This window comes from Paramormyrops kingsleyae, chromosome 6, assembly GCF_048594095.1.
Source record: "Paramormyrops kingsleyae isolate MSU_618 chromosome 6, PKINGS_0.4, whole genome shotgun sequence".
In the NCBI taxonomy this organism is placed as follows: Eukaryota; Metazoa; Chordata; class Actinopteri; order Osteoglossiformes; family Mormyridae; genus Paramormyrops; species Paramormyrops kingsleyae.
In genome coordinates this window covers 12,747,107-12,766,368 of record NC_132802.1, presented here as the reverse complement: position 1 = coordinate 12,766,368, position 19,262 = coordinate 12,747,107, and the positions used below count along the sequence as shown (strand labels likewise).

The 19,262-nt window shown below is 41.9% G+C and overlaps 1 protein-coding gene and 1 long non-coding RNA gene across 9 annotated transcripts in view; one reads left to right on the top strand and one right to left on the bottom strand.

Annotated features, from left to right (window-relative positions):
- ntm (neurotrimin) overlaps positions 1–19,262 on the top strand; it is a 297,117-nt gene that overhangs the window by 235,815 nt on the left and 42,040 nt on the right. For 7 of the 8 annotated variants that reach the window (XM_023835105.2, XM_023835107.2, XM_072713664.1 and 4 more), the window contains one exon: positions 10,713–10,945. In XM_023835105.2, the coding sequence (XP_023690873.2) occupies positions 10,713–10,945 (233 nt within the window). Of the gene's footprint in view, positions 1–8,053; positions 8,125–10,712; positions 10,946–19,262 lie in introns of those variants that run through there. The other variant, XM_023835109.2, reaches the window with a different exon arrangement.
- Positions 207–7,988, bottom strand: LOC140591873 (uncharacterized). The gene is made up of 3 exons (XR_011992171.1): positions 7,865–7,988; positions 5,250–5,652; positions 207–1,360 (listed from the first exon to the last, which is right to left on the bottom strand). It is a non-coding gene; the product is annotated as an uncharacterized lncRNA (long non-coding RNA).

The window sequence follows — 19,262 nt, the reverse complement described above, 5'->3', positions numbered from 1 at the left end:
ACATGTGACCTTCGTCCCCACAATCTCCCGACCTAAACTCTACAAAGCTGGTGTGGGATGAGCTGGATTGAAGAGTAAGAGCAGGGTAGCCAACTTGTGCCCAGAACTTGTGGAAAATCCTTCTGGACTATTGGAGATGCATTCCAGGTGGCTACATAGGAAGCTAGCTGAAAGAATGCCAATTCAATTCAATTTTATTTATATAGTGCTTTTAACAACAGTCATTGTCACAAAGCACTTTACATATAACCAGCCAGAACCCCCACAAAGCAAGCCTGAGGCGACAGTGGCAAGGAAAAACCCCCTCTAGCAGGAAGAAACCTTGAGAAGAACCTAGACTGGGAAGGGGACCCCATCCTCCTCTGGGCGACCGGGGAGCATGAAAATGTATCCACATTAACATTACTTCAAGATTAATGATTAATTTATCATTTTAAAGAAATTATTATATAAAAATAGTCGTCAGGTGTCGTTGCTTCGACAGCACGCTTAGATACACCCAGTAACATTAAGCTAAAGTTGGTTCAGTATGAAATATAGTCCATATAGTTTAAAAGTCTCAGTCTGCAATGCTGTCATCGAAGCAAATGGGGCCTATTTTGAAGAGTCAAAAATGTGAGAGAATTTTTCGATGTTCAACACTTCTCTTGGTTATTGCAAAATTTGACACGTATTACTTTATTGCTTTTAGGCCTTTTGCTATATGGTGAATAACATAGCTAAAATAGAGACAAATGCATTAAAAGCAGGTGTGTCCAGACTTTTGATTGGTACTGCCAGGGATGTTGCTAATATGCTTCTGTGAGTAGTTGGATGGATGGATTGTATTGGAATCTGTGATCCGTAAAATTTATAAAGATCTAGAAAAGTGGCAGAATAGGGTAACATATGAATGTTTTTGCAATTGGAAAGCAACTCATTGGATCATGCAACACATTGCAACATGAGTAGTTTTTATGTTCTTTTTCTATCCTTGACCTCGGCTCAATGCGTCGCTAATCTCTGAGCAAATGTAAATCTTTTCAATGCTTAGGATTACACCAGAAAGGGCGTCGCACTCTCTGTCAGCACTGATGTTCACGGCTGATGTATCAATACGAGGCACAGCAGGGAAGTGAAGGCTTTTACGTGGAGGACGGGCGGTCACGTCAACTGGGTTGAGCTGGGGGGTGGGGGTGGTGTGTGTGGGGGGGGGGTGCTGATGCAGAGAGGCCCCTGGCTCCCCAGCGGAGCATTTGATCTCGGCACGTCAGCCTTCGTCGAGGACAGATGACGCAAGCCCTCCTGCGTGCCCCTCACATCCTCGCTGTGATCTCGGCACAGGCGCGAACAGATGAATGGGTGTCTGTCACAAAGAGGGCTGGGGAAAAAAAAAGAGTGGTTTGCTCATAATTAAGCAGCACAGAGCAGATAGCGAAGGAAACATGGACAGGGATTTGATATATGGCCTTTCCCATACAAACCTGCCCATACTGACTGCAGAGACAAAATCAGTGGGAGATTAAAGTCTTTAATCCTGCTCATGTAGGTATTCTAAGCTTATGGAGCAACAGTGTGGCTTAGTGGTCAGTAGCACCCCTAAGGGTGCAGGGTTGAGTTCGAGCATCTCGATTCCACATTCTCTGTGCATCAGATCGGGGTTCCCCCTGGCACTTCTGTTAGGTAAATTGTTATCTCTAAATTGTTGGTGCCCTGAACAGTCTGGTATCACATCCAGGGTGCCCCCTTCCAAGTGCATTCTGGGAAATGCTCCAGGCTCACGTTGACCTTGCTCAGGATAATTGGTTATAGATACCTATATGGCTGAATGGATGTAGCTTGTAGTTCGGTCTACCCTTATTATTTGTAGTAATTGGAATAGTTGTTCTTTTCTAAAAGAATCTAGTGAGGAAAGTGTATGTCGAATTTTTGGTTGCCTCTTCCACTAAATAACCTATTTTTAGAGGGTTTGCCTTCTGCTTTTCAAAACATTCAACTCCTTTAAAATGTTTTTGCCCGTGTAAGTGCTTTATCATTAGTAATGTCATCATTCAGCACATTCTGACACCTTGACCATATTGAGAATGATGCAAAATGAAAGCGAGTGCTGCAAATAATCATATAATCATTTTCCTCCCACGTTTTTGATACTGCTAAGCTGTGACACTGAATGGGTTCATGTCAGCAGAAACGTTATGTCTTGTCGCAGAAGGGAGGTGAGTGTTTGCATGAAGGTTTATGTTAAAAATACGCTCGGTTCTGAAACGTCACAGCTTCTGGATGCTTCCACGCTTGAGAACGAGTGTTTCTGCGCTTGAGGCTTTCATACAATCTGCCACACAATGAATTTGTTTTTTTTTTTTCATTGTTCTGACTAAGCAGCAAAAACATACATAATTACCGCAATTTGAGGAGAGTTTACTTACTCTATTTGTCTGATTTTTAATGTCTTAAATATTTTCATGTTTCACAAGTGGACAGATAACACGGAGAATGCAAAATATTTCGTGTGGTTTGGGTTATGGAAAACTTAAACTAGTCTAGTAAAATTTTCAAGTACCAGTTATTGTGCTATGATCCATGTTTCAGGAATTAAGTTTGTTAACTGAGTTGTGGGAATTTTATACTTGTACAGTCAAAAGCAGGTACTTCTGTGTTTACCATGCGCTTTAAAAAGGATTAGGCATGAAATGCGATACAATTGCTGAAGTGTGTAACTTAATCTTCGTGAAGCTCAGGTGCTCAGGTTCTGCAATGCATTACTGTGGCGCATTCTCAGGGGGCCGAATGCAAATCTGCACTAAATCGCCCAGGGAATTCTTTGCTGCTAATTTTTGCTGAACTGGTCATTGACAAAGTAATCTACAGGGTTTTTCAGTTCTGTTCCGTATTGCCTGGTTTGGCCTGCCAGATAAAGCAAAAATAAAGGTAATTGAATTGGCAATACGCACCAGCTCTGCATGGGCTAAAACAGTCAGATTCATACATCATTACATGTGTTTTTTTTAAAAAAGCAGTATATTATTTGTTTTTTGTATTATTTATATTCTTTCTGGTGGTGCTGTCACCTCAGTCCCCGCTCTGTGTGGAGTTTGCATGTTGTGGATTTCTCACTCGTACAGCAGTTTACTTCTGGAGACGTACAGTTAGGTGAAGAGGTGCCTTCAAAGTGCCTGCAGTGTGAGTGTGTGATGCCCGGTGATGGACTGGCATCCTGTCCAGGTTGTGACTCTGCTTCATCCCCTGTGCTGCCTGGGATGAGCTTACGGAAATACAACCAGGGTGAGCGTTTTTTTTTTTTGTTTTTTTTTTATTAAATAAATACTGAATATTTAGAGCAGCTGATTTTTTTGTATTAAATATTTTTCTTTATTTAGCCTCACTGGCATCATTCCCTGCGTTATCCTGAACAGGAAAAGCAGCTGGAAGACGGATGGATGGATGGATGGATGGATGGATGAAGTATTTCAGGGGGACGTGAGCTCTGTGCGGGGGTGACTAATATATACCTCACACACTGAAGTTCAGTGCTGCACAGAATGTGGTTGTGTTTAAGGCCTTGCAGTATTTGGGGGGGGGTCTGTTGTTAACTGACCGCACTGGACCCGAAGTGGGTTGTCATGGCAGCAGAGCAATCCCTCTGTTCTGTATTTAAAGACTTCAGGCCTATGCAGCCTCAGTTAAAGCCATCTGGTGACACAAGCAGTCACCCAGGGAGCCATCTTCTCAGGGGGTGGCAGCTTAGCAAGCCAGTTTGACTTTGTCTCAGATAGGGGGCGCCAGCTTAGCAAGCCAGTTTGACTTTGTCTCAGATAGGGGGCGCCAGCGGAGAAGCTTGCCCAGATCATCACACTGGTACTGGTTACAGCCCAAAGTGCGTATAATGTCTGATTTGTTTATGCTTTTTTTTGGCAAATGGAGATTCCAATGGTATTGCGTGATTTCATTGTGAAATCAACGCTGGGATCAGCAAATTCAGATCCCCCACTCCCAATCCCTCTCGAGAAGGTTGGAGGAAACGCGTTACCGCGAATGCAAAGTAGGTGGTTTACAATGCACTGAACTGTGGATCCTGTTTTTTTTTTCTTGTTTGTTTTCTTTGTTATTACTTCATGAATGTCAAATGCAAAGTGATTAGTGACTAGAAAAAATATGGGTGCAATAACAAGCTTCCATCCTCCATAGCGATGTATGTAGTAGCGGCTGGTAGCAACCAGGGGCCTCACTTTGGAAGCACTTGAACAAGGTTAGGTTCGCGATTCCCAGGGACAGGTTTGTCGTTCTTGGGGACCCACTCAGAAAGTCCCCCTGGCATAGTGACCGGTGGTTTGAGTGGTTGTGAACGTCACTTCTGGGGATGCCAGTCCCTCTGCTCACTATTGATCTGTGGGAGGAAACCTGCCCAAACACGGGGAGGACGTGCAAGCTGCAGGAATACAGAGGCGGGGGCTTTGGGGCATCCGTGAGCGCGACCCCGGAGGCGTGCCGCTGAAATGATGTCCCACCCAAGAACCGTGCTGCCCACTGTCCCAGGCAAGAGTTGTCTGTCACAGAGAGACGAGCGGAACTCCTGACAGCAAAACCTGTTCGCCACATCATTACAGGGAGCAGGTGGACGTGTGACCAAGCTGCTACGCTCACTCAGTCATTAGAGGGCTAAGTCTTTCTGTGGTGTTCAGAGTCATTCCATCTATCGGCATAATATAACTCCGATATGAGTGAGACGGATCGCGAGCTGCTTCTGTCAGACATTATCTAGTATTTATATGTGAATCGTGTGATATGTAAGTGCAGAGACATGCTAAATGGAAGCAGATTTTGTGCTATCAAAACAGATTAAACCAAAACGCTGGATATGCCAGCAGGCCCACAAACGGGCCAGTCCTATGATGTCATGATCTGACGGCGATTTAAACCTGCATTCTCATTCATTGCAGAAAAAAGTGAACGTTAAATGAGTTCAGCGGAAGCATCTCGTCTGTGGTCTTTGTTAATTGCATATTTCTGTTGTTAATGAGGAGGGGAATTTTTTGACTGGAGGAAGGGGAGGGAGTGTCGTGATCCGAGGAGATGCAATGGGGGTCTTCTCGCCCAATCATTAGCCAGATGAAAAGCGTGTTTCATCTAGGTATATTACCGATGTTATTTCTTTATTATTGCCTGCCCACTGTGTTTCTGCCAGCCTGCCTATGTCAGTCCACCTGTCTGCTCTCTGCCTCAGCCATCTCACCCCCCCATCTGCCTGCCTGGTCCTTAATTTGCCTGCTCACCTGTGCTGTCCCACCGCCTGCCTGCATTTGCCTCCCACTAATTTATGCGGACTTGAACTGCCGGGGCCCTCACAGAAGGGTGGGATTTCCCCTAGAGTCTGATTCTCGCAAGGTTTCTTCTCTCTGAGGGAGTTTCTTCCTGCCATTCTCACCTCAGGCTTATTCTCAGGGGACTTGGGGCCCGGAACTCTGTAAATGGCTTTGTACCTGTGTTCATTCTTAACAGTTCTATATAAATAAAAGAGAAGTAATCTGAGTTCGAAAGGGTGGCATGGTGATTCAGTGGTCAGTAGTGTTGCCTCATACTTCCGGAGTCTGGGGTTTAAGTGTCCGTCTTGGCTTCACGTGTGTGGCGTGTGCGTGTTCTCCCCGTGTCATCATGGAGTTTCTTCTGGGTTTCCACCTGCAATACAAAAAACATGTTACAGTGAATTAGATTTGCCAAATTGCTCATAGGTGTGAATGGTGAGTGTGACCTGCGATGGGTTGGCACCCCATCCTGGGTTGTTCCCTGCCTTGTGCCCTGCGATGGGTTGGCACCCCATCCTGGGTCGTTACCCGCTTTGCACCTGTAGCTTCTGGGACAGGCTCCAGACCTTCATGACCCTGAACAGGACATGTGGGTATAGAAAATGGATGGATGGATGAATTCTGGTAGTCAGCGTCACAGTAACATCATTCCATTACAGAAGATGGTGGCACAGGAGATAGTGCTATCGTTCGGCAACTGGAGGGTTGCAGGTTCGAGCCCTGGTTCCTCCTCTCCCCATCAAAGTGTCCTTAAGCAAGACACTGAACCCCAAATTGCTCCCAGTGTGCAGGTTGGTGCCTTGCATGGCAGCCTTCACCACCGGCGTGTGTGTGTGGATGGGTGAATGTGAGGCATAAATTGTAAAGCGCTTTGAGTACTCGTAAGAGTAAAAAAGCGCTACTGTATATAAATGTAGTCCATTTACCATTCCATTACAGAAATCTCATTTAATCAAAATGTATTATTGGGTAAAATGTTGTAACACCCACAGATGTCCCTGCTGAGGCAGAAGGTATGATGAAGCATAGTGCTGAGTGAAGACAGGTGAGGTTGGTTATGGTAGGAGGAAAATAGATTGAAGTTTGTGTATTACCTGCGATTCTGGTTCGGTCTGCCCGCCCGTGAGACCAAACTCGCTTAGACATCTGAATGATGGAAACTGAAATCCACGTGTTTTTCAATCAGACTGAATTAAGCTAAAAAACACATAGTAATGAGTTTGGATTTGCTTAACGTTTGTTTGATATTCCCCTGGAGTGAGTTTTATTTTAAAAGCACGCGTTTGTTTAAAAATGCCTCGCACATTCGAATGGCCACCAGCCACATATAAAATATGCATGCAATACGAAACAAGCATTTCGCTTGTAGTTAGACTTAAATGAAGAAACTAACTGAATTTTTATGTATTCTTTCAGATAATTCTGATTTTAATTCATTTTTATGCACGAAAGTAATCCCCTTTGAATGTTTGAACAATTAAATTTTCTTCTGAAGTGTCCATTGACGAAAAAGTACAAAAGCTGTCAAATTTTTACTGAATACGGGAAAAAGTTACTTAATTCTAATTTTTTTAAAAAATAACGATTAAATCAATTATAATCATTAATGTGATTAGGAAGTAGTTGTATTTCATAATGTTCCATTATATAAAGTTTTGAATCTTTAATAGTGCTAGTGCTTGCTTGATTAAAATGTTTATGGTAAAGCAGAATGTTATGTGTTTATGTGTGACGGGAGGAGTCTTTGCAGTTATGATTTAAGTAATTTCCCGTGGCGATTAATTTTTATCAGCGTTTTAGATGCCAACTGATTAAAAATTATGTAATGAAACATTTTAAACACCTGCGAATTGATTAATGGCATTAAAGTTACTCAGGGAGATTTGATTGTGATGCAGCTTTTCCTCAGCGATTGTTTATTCTTAGGTGAATAACTAATATGAACTAACTAACTAATATATTAAACCGGGGTGTCTACAATTGCAGAGTCGTTTAAACAAATTGCAGCAATTTGATGTTGGTGAACTTTGCTAATATACACTAGATAAATGATGCCTGTCGACATGAATAAACACTGCGGTGTGAATTGCATCACGTGTCCACGCTTCACTATGGGAGGGAGTACGTCAGCTATTAAATGTAGCAGCAACAGTCAATATCTACGGTGTGCAGCGGCTAGCTTCTTTTGCAGTTTATAATGATAAAATAAAATCCATTTTTTATTTGCATTTAAGAAAACATCCCGTTTTTCATTTTGTTTTTAAGCATAATCACTTTGGCGCACATTTATTTACAGGAAAATGCCCTACTTTGCATGTAGCGCGCCCTTGAAGCTCCGATAATGTATCTTCCCATGCAGCCTTGAATATTTCACGCCTTGCAATGTATCTTATTTGGTTATTCTTGGTGACAATTCCTCATGCCCCCCTATTCCGATATTTACCATAGGGATTCATTACCAAGTTTTACGTTGCCTCTGATTTGCAAATGCATTTATAAACAAATAAATGGGATTTTTTTTTCTGTGCAGCATCGTTACCTTATTACACGAAAGCGCTTCCATTCCGTTGCGTCTTACATCTTACCTTTGGTGGTGCCCTGAATGTTGCAGACTTGAAATAGTTCCTCCCCTGCCCCCCTGATAATAGATGCCCTTGGTTTCTCCACTTGCAGCTAAATAAAGGCGCTCGGCTGCGTTCACTTCCGATGTATCCCTTGCGAGTTACAGGTTGACCTTTGGAAGGGGGGAAATGTAAAACTTACCATAATGAGGAAGTGCTTATCGCACTATCATGGGAAACTGTGCCAAACATGTAGCAGGATCTTCTACATTAACCAGTAACAGGTGAATATTTATAAATTATAGGATTAGCAATGTAGATATCTATGGTTGCCATGATTACAGTTTGGCCTGCGACAGACTGGCATCCCATCCATTGCCAGTGTACGCCCTACGCTGTCTGACGTGGGGTCTAAGCTCTTTGTCAGTGTTGGTTGAAAGCCATGTGGTGCTGTAGGCAGGCTGCATTGGTGGCAAACTTCACCGTCCAGTTTCATTTTGATCGCCTTCTTTTGGGCGGTGAAGTTTGCTTGGAGAAGCAGGGTTGGCACCGGAGGTTTGCTAAGTTGGTGCCCCTTCAGAAGATGGTGCCCTTGGGTTGGAAGATTGCTGATTGGTTGGGTGTCTGGATTGATGGATGGATATAATCTTAGTTTATTATTTTTAAAAACCAATCAGCCAACAATATATCCACCCATATATATATATAGGGCAGCATGGTGGTGCACTGGTTAGCACTGGTTAGCCTCACACCTCTGGGACCAGGGTTCCTTGTGTGTGGAGTTTGCATGCTCTCCCTGTGTAGTTGTGGGGTTTCCTCCAGGTGCTCCAGTCTATACCCCCCCCCCCCCCCCCCGCAGTCCATAACCATGCTGAGGCTTATTGGAGTTATCAAATTACCCATAGGTGTGCGAGTGTGAGTGAATGGTGTGTGTGATGAGTTGGCACTCCATCCTGGGTTGTTCTTGCACCTGTAGCCTCCAGGATCTAGATTGATAAATCCGGGTTTAATCCTGGTTCTGCTGGCAGAAGGCTACGCTGCGAGGCAGGCTGCTTCCGGGCTCAAAGCTTCTAAGACAGCAGTACACAAGAACAAGTTGAAACAGGAGACACTGGGAACGGCCAAAGACCAAGCAGGTCAAGGGGCGGAGTGACTTTCTAATGCCAGAGATGATCAAAAAGAATGGGAAGCACAAAGTGGTGTGAAGTGCACTGGTAGGACAGTTAGGACTCCTATAAGCCGTTAAACACCCACAAAGCAAGAAAGCAGCCCTTCATCAATAAGCAGGGAAGAGCCAGGCTGCAAAACAAATGTATATTTTACACAAATGCATTCCCTTGAACTGAGAAATAATTGAAAAAAAATATGTTGCTGTGGTCTCTTACTTTTTTCCGAAGCTAAATGTATGTGCGTGTGCGTGTGCGTGTGTGCGTGTGTGTACCCTTTCACTGTAAATGCTGGCAGGGTGCATTGTTATAATATGTGATTAGTGCTGCTCTGTACGAGCTATGCTCTCCCTTGAAGGTACACTCCCGTTTAGATGTGTCTGCACGCTCTGGGGTTTTGGCCTCGCCAGGCTCTTTTCACAGCCGCTCAGACGAGAGGCGTCTTTCATAAGCCGGAGCTATGGCAGTTCGCGAGGTCGACCCAACAATTCCGCCGGCACCTCTAAGCCGGCCGAATGAAACGTATCGAGTGCGACAGGGTCCGGTGCGCCTTCTCCGCCGTTTTGCGTCGATCTGTTTCTTGCAGGGATGTGCATGTACTGTACCAAGGGCGGAAAAATGCTATATTGAAATGTTAAAGATCTCTGATGTTGCCATGGTGACGAGACTTTACATTAGCCAAAGTTTTTGCGACGTAAGCTATGTTTCGTTCATCCTAAAGTACACGTTTTAGTATTACTCTATTCTATTACAATACATGATGCTTTTTTTTTTAGTTTTGTAAGTATCCATAATACATATTAATGTATATTATGTAACTAACCCACTTTTTAATAGTTACAGTTCTTACTGTTCAGTGACAATTAACTCTGGAAAGTCTTCAATCGTGAAATCATTAATGTATGAGATGAATTTAGGGATTATGTATATAACATCCTTCAGAACACATAAGGAACTTAAATCCCCACAGACAGAGTAAGAATATACATTAACAAAAAAATACAATGAAAATATGAAAACTAAAATGCAGTCCTTGGGGAAAATGTATGTGAGGATATGAAGGAGCCAGCCTCTTATGCGTGTGTTAAACCAAGGTTAGATGTACGCGAGTTCTTCAGTCTTTTATTGCTCTCTTAAACCAGGGTGTTAAGCTTTTGGGGGAAAAAACACTTTCAAGGGATTTATTGGTGCTTTTTCAAAACAGCTAAGATACATTTTTACAGCTGTATTTTCTTTTTCACTTTTGTTTTTGCTTTGATCTAGTTACAGTAAGGTGCTACAGGTCATGATACAGTAGCTACGGTAAAATCGCTCCTGACGCTTGAGATAGGAACCTTTGGGTTACCACTCAACAGATTTAACCTATATTCCTTAACCAGCAACTGCCTCACAAAATCAAATGTCTTTTTTTGGGGGTGGACTCAGTAATATTACCCAGATGGCAGATGCATCTGCATTTTATCTCATTGTAATTGTGATTCATTGTAATTTTGATGAATAAGTGCAGTTTTTTGTAGCCATTTAATAACTCATGTAGGATCACAAACCTTACAACAAAAAGAACCAAATCATTGTTATGGTTATTGATGTTCTGTTTAAATCACTGCACATATCACTAAAAAAAAAGATCACAAACCATCCCTGAACTGATGCTAAGAAACATCCATTCTTTAATATTCAAACTTGTCACCCTACTCTCCTTTCAGATGTCCCCAGGGCAACGCTGTGACCCACACAGCCTGGCTAAACCGTTCCAGTATACTGTACGCTGGTGAAGACAAATGGTCTGTCGATTCGAGGGTGACCTTGGTCGCTTTGACCCAAGAGGAGTTCACCATCAAGATCGAGAATGTGGACGTACCAGATGAAGGCCCATATATCTGTGCTGTACAGACCCGGAGCAGGCCCAGGACCACATCGGTTCACATTATCGTCCAGGGTAACGTATGAATTCTTTGAGGGTGTTTACTTATTGATAGCTTATGGGAGTTAACCTGATATTACTGGCCAGTAACAGAACCAGGAGAAGCACGGTGAGTAATTCCATTTCATTGGAAAAGGAAGAACGAGGAGGTTTGCTTGAACTTCAGGGAAACCTGCTGCAGAAGTTGCGTTTTTTATGCTAAATTATACAAGACAAAGTTCCACACTTGGCAGAATTGCACTGCTTTTGCTTTGACCACACTGGTAAAATATTTAAAATATTACAGCGGTGCAACAAAAACAACATTACAACATCTCTAGGGACTTCGGTCCTGAACAGGATATTTCATATCAATAAATAAAAAGTTGAGCTTTTCAGTGTCAGAGCCCATATGACTGAGGAATGCACTCCTACAGGGATTATATTTATTATTTTCTGTGTAACAAACAAATGGAGAATTAGTCTACACTTATTCTCTGACTGCCTACAAAGACACTGTGTTTCAGTTTTTCTTTCTTTGAGATTTTTTTCCACCATTTAATGTCTAAAAAACGCTAATGATGTATACAGGTTTACTCCACTGTTATCATGATTTATTATCCACTATTGTCTGTTATAATAATAATAATAATAATAATAATAATAACAATAATAATCCATCTATTGCAACTGCTTGTCCTGTCCAGGGTTGCGAGGGGTCTGGAGCCTATGGGCAGGGAACAACCAAGGAAGGGACTCAAACCCACGTGCAGACCTATGGGCAATTTGGCAAATCCAATTAACCTCAGCATGTTTTTGGACTGTGGGGAGGAAACCCCACACCTCAGAGGAGGCGACAGTGAGAACCACTGCACCACTGTACCACCTGATATTAATAATAACAATAATAATAATAGATATTATTATTAATATATATTATTATATTAATATATATTATTATATTATATATTATTCTTTCATGCTTGTTGTTTCTTTGATGATTTCCGAGATGCAAAAGAACAGCACACTAAAGTTCTGTGCTTGTTAGAGACTCCGATCATATTTTAATGAGTCCGTGTGGCTCCCAGACGATTAAATGTCGACCGGCGGGTGGAAACTGCATAAAAGGCTAAGTGCATTAAAAGTGTGTGGTGGACTTGTCGAGGGGAAGAACTTATACCATCAGTTTGTATTTCCTCCCAATAGTGACAGGGGTGTTTGTTTGCTCGTCCAGACCTTTAGGGTTATTCTGAAATGCATGTATCACTGTTCAGGCCAGATGTGACTTTTACAGCTTTTTTTTTAATGCTGAGCGCAATTACCTGTGAGTGTTTAACGTTTCATCACCTGGGATCTCGAAAAATTACCATGAGCAGGAATGTCCAACTGGCCCACTGAATGTAATATTTCTGAGCGTTTAAAGTATTCCCTCAAGCCATTCAGATGCGGCTGCTAATAAAATAATTTCATAAAAAGTTGGAAGGAAAATAGAACGCTTCACTAAGCAGCTGGTGGGCTGCTCATGCAGCTGTGTTTTACAGAGGAAATTCAGGTTAAATACGTACCTCAAGGGTACCAACAGCAGGACACATCTCTATGCTAGAACCTGGAGCTGCTTGTTCATAAGTCTGTTTTCTTCACCGCTTCCTGCTGCCATACTGAAGTTAATTAAGGGATAGACAATATTAATCTTCATAACGTCTTGTCAATTCATGATGTTCACAGTAAAAGATAAATTGCTTGGACATAGAACAGGGCCTGAATCCATCACTTTTTACTGCAGACTGGTTCTGAAGGGTTGTACCTTTGAAAATATTGTCTTTTCCCCAAGCCTGGGATATCATCAGATTTATTTAGTATCCAGTTGTGTTGAGTCGTCCGTCTGGGTACTCCGGGGGCTGTACGGCGGTTTAGGCATCAAGCCACCATTGAATCCCAAATGCCATTCAATAAGGCATTTAGCATGAAGTGCTTCAGTAAGTATTCTGCTGTGTTGCTGGCTAAATTGGAAGATTGCAAGTTACAAGAGTTGCCCTGTGAGAGGGTGTATGGTAAGCGAACGGATATTGTAACACGACCTGACACTTGTATGGGACTTTTTTCATCTGCAGAAAGGGGGTGTTTTAGTCATTCATTCTTCAGAAAAAAAAAGGTCTGCTGTCTGCAGGGGCATTGCTGGGATTTCTTAAGATGGGAGGCCATAAGAGGGGCCATGATTCATATGATGGGGCCAGCCTCATCATTAACCAATGATATGTTTTGAATTGGTGAGTGACAAGGGAGTTAGAATTCCAAGGGCCAATCAGCTTCCAGCTGTGGCCCTGCCCCTGGATATTTCTTGATTGTGTGCAACTTTATGCTGTAACTGTGCATCCTGTTCTCAGCAGAAATGGAACGCAGGTGGCTCCTTGCATGGGTCACATCTCTTTAGTTAGTTTTGATGGTTGCCCGTGGGGTGGCAGTTAAGGATATGGACACATGGTCTGAAGTTCAGCTGGTGATAGACTTAAGGAGGCTGTGGTTACCTGCTGTCTCTCCTGTTAGCTGACTGTGCAGCTAAAACGTTGACCTGCGTAAGTATACAGCCAATGGCGGCATGGATCCTCCCACATGCAGGGTTGTGCAATTGATTCCTTCCCCTGGCTCTGCGTCTGTGGTGTTTACTGGGTTGGGTTTGTTGTTTCCGGGGCTGCACTCAAAATCCGTCCCCCCAGATGTTGTAAAAACTAAAATAACTACCTAGCTAGCTGGTTAGCAGAACATGCTGCTTTGGCATCTCTTAAATAAGGAGCATGTTAATTTAACGTTTAGTGTGGTGACTGTTTGTGACCTTGGGGCCTGTGCAAATGTGTGTATTCGGTAGAGGTAGGGAACTCCTCTGGGTATTTGCTTGTCCTCCTTGCGTTTTGTAGGTCCATGAACTCCTGGGATGTGTGTTTAGGTGACTCTGAATTGTCCTTAGTGTGGGATTGCGAGAGTGTGTTTGCCCTGTGATGTGCTGGCATCCCACCCAGAGCGTCCTCTGCCCCGTGTGCCCAAGCTCACTGGGACCTTGTACTCGAAATGCATTTATGAAAGATGCCCGGCTGTATGTAATTGTTTTATTTTTCCATGTAGTGCTTTTGCACTATGGAAAGCATAGATATTTTTGCACATCCCACAGCCAAAATATTTATCATGTCTCATTACACCAAAATGCACAATTATCAATGGGAAAACATACAACTTTTTTTTCACTGTAATTTTAAAATCCTGTTTTTTTGTTTGTCAGTGTTGAACCCGTTTCCCTGGCGAGTCTCACAGCACTGCCTCATGTTAGTGTCGATCATCAAGCTTGGCGGCTGTTTCTGTGCTTTATTTACCTGCGGCTCCATGCATAGGAATATCTGCTCTTGCAGCGGAACCGCTCAGCATGAGATAGGACACTTCACAAACAGCACCCCCGCCCCCCCCCCCCCTTTCTTTGTAAGACGTGCTCTGTTGCCTAGGCAACACTTAATCAGAGGGAAGGGATGACTGAAGGAGCTTTGTGGCACTTCTACAGAAGAGTCAGGTACTACAGACTATGCGAACATCACTGGCCTTGTATTGTTTAATAAAGACACATGATCCAATTTAGATATATTTTTAATATTGTCTTTCATAAATTCAAATTTGGCTCGCGAAAGAAAGGAAAGCCATACAGATATCCCTTGTATAAATGCACCTTTATCTTAATATTCAGATAAGAAACAAAGATGGGTATAACGTTAAAACATTCAACATGAATTGCATTTAAAAGATCTCATTGTGTTCATTGTTCATAAGGCCGAATCGCTGTATCGTGCAAAAAATGTTGCAGACAAGAAGTAAAATGTATTGGATATTATTAAGGGCAGCAGATAATCCTCATTTTTATAGTAATGATCCAAACCTGATCCACTGTTAGACATTTGGTGATAAAAAATGCCAAGAAGCACATCAAGTAGACATTACAGGTGATGCTTGAAGAAATCCGAGCTTTTAAAAATGCTACACTGGTAATTGACTTTTAAGGAAAGAACTAATAAGAAAGAAACGAAGGGTAGAGATTAAATGACAGCTAAACTACAGCCAGGATAGGAAACTGTTACTGCTTACTGTGCAGAATGCGAGCAGCGCGGCCCGCATTATGAAACAGCCCGCTGCGTAATTTAGCATGATTAATATAAACCTGGCACTTCCCACCCTATTGGCTGAGAGGACAGTCTCTCCAGCTTCTAGTGGCACAGTATCTTTCTGGGGGGGGGGGGGGGGGTAATTTGTGGGACAGCTTTTGTAGGGTCAGTAAGCAAACACACGGAGTTGTGTGCAAACTGTACATTTTTTAGGTAACTTCTTTGTTCTTTGCTGCTGTATGCAGAAGAATTTCCCTCTGGGATCAATAAAATTCTTCTTCTGTCACAGTTTCTCAACTGGTGGTTACCTCCCTCCATTCAGGAAGCATTATTTATTATGAATATCTGCTCTAAATTTTAAGAAATTTGCGTGATAATTTCATAGCTTCATGACCAAGAGAAAATGTGAGTCCTGAGGTTAAATCAGGCGAGGACCACTGTCTTATCTTCTCATTGTCAGAAGAGTATAAAATCGGTGAGGAAAACAAATCACCAGTCCCTAAGACCTTATTGTGGAAGACAGCAATTTGTCACACTCCTCATCCGACTCCAGCGCTGCTGAGACGCGAAGTGGTCACACCCCCAAACCCCAGCTGTGTTTCGTACCGTCAAATTAAGCAAAGGTGCCTTTGTAAAACCGCTTATCACACGTTGCTGAATGCTGAAGACATGATTAGTTACTGTTTTTGTGTCACGACTTATTATACAGTGGTAGCATGCCATATTGTAAGCATCAAATTATAATCACAGTTTACTCCTAAATGAAAATGTATATTTCCCAAGGAAAAAAAGTAGCAGTTGCAGTTGGGATAATTTTATATTTGCACCACACTATTTGTTTTTCACAGTTGGAATTATGCATAATCTGCTTAACTCTGCTCGTGACTCCTTCTGCTGGCGAGATTGTTTCATGTCACCACTGTCGCTGTTCCAGGCAACACGGGAATGCTGTTGTGAACAATGTGCAAATTGCAAGATTACATCCGTATGTGGCAGTTTAGTGACGGTGATAACTTGACCCTTGCTATCAGGACTTTTATCATTTATTGGATTTAGGGGCAAATTAGAGCATGGTTGGGTTACTGAACCGTTTTGGTGTAATTTACTGCGTATATTTTTAAGTCTATGACTTGGTGGTTTAAAGTCATATCATGCTGAGATTAAATTATTAATGCTTAAGGAGGTGTAAAGTTCTTGTGCATGTCCTTATTTATGGACAATAAACTATGGACTTTGCACAATTCTATTTTTGTAGTACCTGTTCGCTAAGTGGTGATTTGTATTACTGTGCTACTGACATATATTAATGGTTATCCATCTGTCTGTTCATTCATCCATCAATTCATCCATCTATCTTCCAACCATTTATCCTGGTCAGGGTGGTATAGGGGCCTGGAGCCTGTCCCAGAATGCACAGGGCACAAGGCTGGGGTCACCATGGAAGTGTTAATGATATGCATATATTGTGAATTTGTTTAAAATGCAACACTGACGTTTAGTGAAATGGACATCATCTAAAATAGTTAATGTAAGAGACTTGCTTAAATAAATCACACAATCCCTTTAATCCGTGTTTTTTTATGTTTACATAGTTAAAATGAACCCTATGTTGTCCCTTGTCCTTGCTTTAGTGTTCACGCATCTTTTGAACAAGTCTTTTCCACATACCATATATTATTTTTAAAGTTATATTTTTTGTGTAAAATTCTCATACTTCTTTTGTGTAATCAGTTTAGATGCTATTTAATTTTATTTAAGATTTTTGTACTATTGCCGAATAAATGACATAATATAATTGTCCATTCCAGCCATAATTGATGTAATCAAGCATCTTAATAATGAAACTGCAATTATCATGCTTACTTGAGTTAAGTACCTGTGAAGTTTTCGCTTATTTAATGCTGTCTTAGAATTTTTTTTCTAAACTCTGTTTTTTTGTCTTCCCTTTCATACATACCAGACTGCCTTTTGAAAGCTTTGACACTATTATGAAAATAACTGGGTTATTCAGTAGATGGTACATCCTGAGGCGACATCCTCTGAAGTGAATGTAATTAACAAACGTTTAGATGAACCTGAAAAGAAGAAAAAAATAATTTACTTGTTAGAAAAAAACCTTTAGAAGTATATTCTATGCTTTTTGGTAAGACTGTTTTGTAAGTGAAAGTTAAATGGTCCTGAAGTGTTCTGATATTTGAAAAATAATGCATTTGAAAGGTTTCCCGCTGATTTATCGTTGTCTTATCTGACTCTTCCAAAGCAGAAATGTATCTGATATGTGTGAGCTATTTAAAAACAAAAATCAGTGTCTTATTGGATTTTCTCCAGCGCTTACCTAATTCACCGCAGGTGTATGAGACATAGCTTAAATACGGTAGAGGGTTTAATAAAGTCAGTACAAACAAGCTTACAGCTGCATTCTAGGAGATAAACAAATTTGTAGCTTAATCACTGTTTGACCATGAGGTCATTTGCATGTGAGACGCAGTGACATTTTCCCGCAATACAAATGCTGAGGCCAATCGCACCGAAGGAAGCAGGTAGGGTGCCAGTTAAGCACACAGGCGTGCAGCCTGAAGCTGCGTCCTTGAGCAAGATCTTAATCAGAGTCAGTCTAGCCGAACGTCTGCCTGATTAAATGGGTGAAGCTCCACGTTGCTTTTGGTAGACGCTTCGGCACGTCGCAGCTCCCGCTAAATTGGTTTACAGCAGGAAGTGCTTCCTAAAGTTAGAAGGACAAATTAGCTAAAACGTAATAGTCAGATGTGCATTTCAAGAGTAAAGCTATGAAGGAACCAGACAGATCAAACGAAAGTGTTATTCATCTGACAGTTTTGATGGCACCACAACTGTTTTACTTTATGCACACGAGGCGTGCCGCACTCAGTGAATAATTGGTTTTCATATGTTGACATAAAAGTGAATCTTTCTGAGACCTTCATCAACTTGTCTTATTAGCTCAACAGTTACCATGGTGCAGGTTTTGAGACACACAAACCTCATCAATAGTAAACCACAGTCCACAAGTAATTCTCATTGCCTAGGTTACAATAGAGTTTATCTCCTAGTTATGCACACTGTACACAAAATACACTATGCTGACCAGGCATTATGATTGTAAAAGAAACATGACTACAGTACATTGTGGCTTTTTCATCCTCAAAGCCACTAAGTAGTGCAGCACAGATGCAATGCAATCTATACATTACTGTACACATGAACTCTTAAATAATTTGGTATTTCTTAACTCCAGTGGGGATTGGAATTGTTGCAGCAAACCTGTGCAAACATACTTCATGCACCTCTCTGAGATCTGTGGCTACAGTGCTGCTTACTGATCCATCATACCATCTCTATCATATTGCTTGCAATTACATGCTTACGCAGAACCCCTTTCAGCCCCTGTATCGCATAGAAGGTCATGGTGACTATTCAGTCACCAGAGCTGGGAAATATGAATTTCTTGTGCATTTTTTTCATGGGTGAAGGATCATTACAGCACCGCCCGTATGGTACAACATAGTTTCAGGGGGATGGTGCTCAACAAATTTCATTCATACCTATATACTGTATACCGGAGAGCTAAAACATTATGACCACCCTCAGATGAGACAAATAATGTTGACTGTCTTGGAAATATGATACTTGTCAAAGACTGGGATAAGCTAACAGTCGACAGTAAGCTAACATTCAGTACTCGTAGTTGACATGTTGAATGCAGAAGAAATGGACAAGAGATAAGATTTGAGTGACTTTGACAAGGGACAAATCATTATGGCCAGATGACTGGGTCAGAGCATCTCCAAAATGGCTATGCTTGTCACAATCACCCCACCTACTGAGCCCGGTCCGAGGAGGGACAAATCACAAAACTAGACTTGTTGATGCAGGATTTGCATGAAGACTATCCTATGTGGTACGAACCAACAGAAGGGCTACTGTAGCAGATAATTTTGATGGGAGTAAAGTGTCACGACACAGTACACTGTGATGGGATATGCAAAAACGTAAACATTCCAATGCATGTGTACTCGTATTTATGCAAATGGGAAATAAAGCATCATAATGTCTATCCATATGGTACAGTAAGCCGTTGTTTGCAATGCATGATTAGTTTTTCAGCAATAATTAGCATTATTGCATCTAGAAACTGGGGCACCTTATTTGGTAGATTGGGACATCGACAAACTCCCTTTGGCTGTAAGGTGACCAGCTGT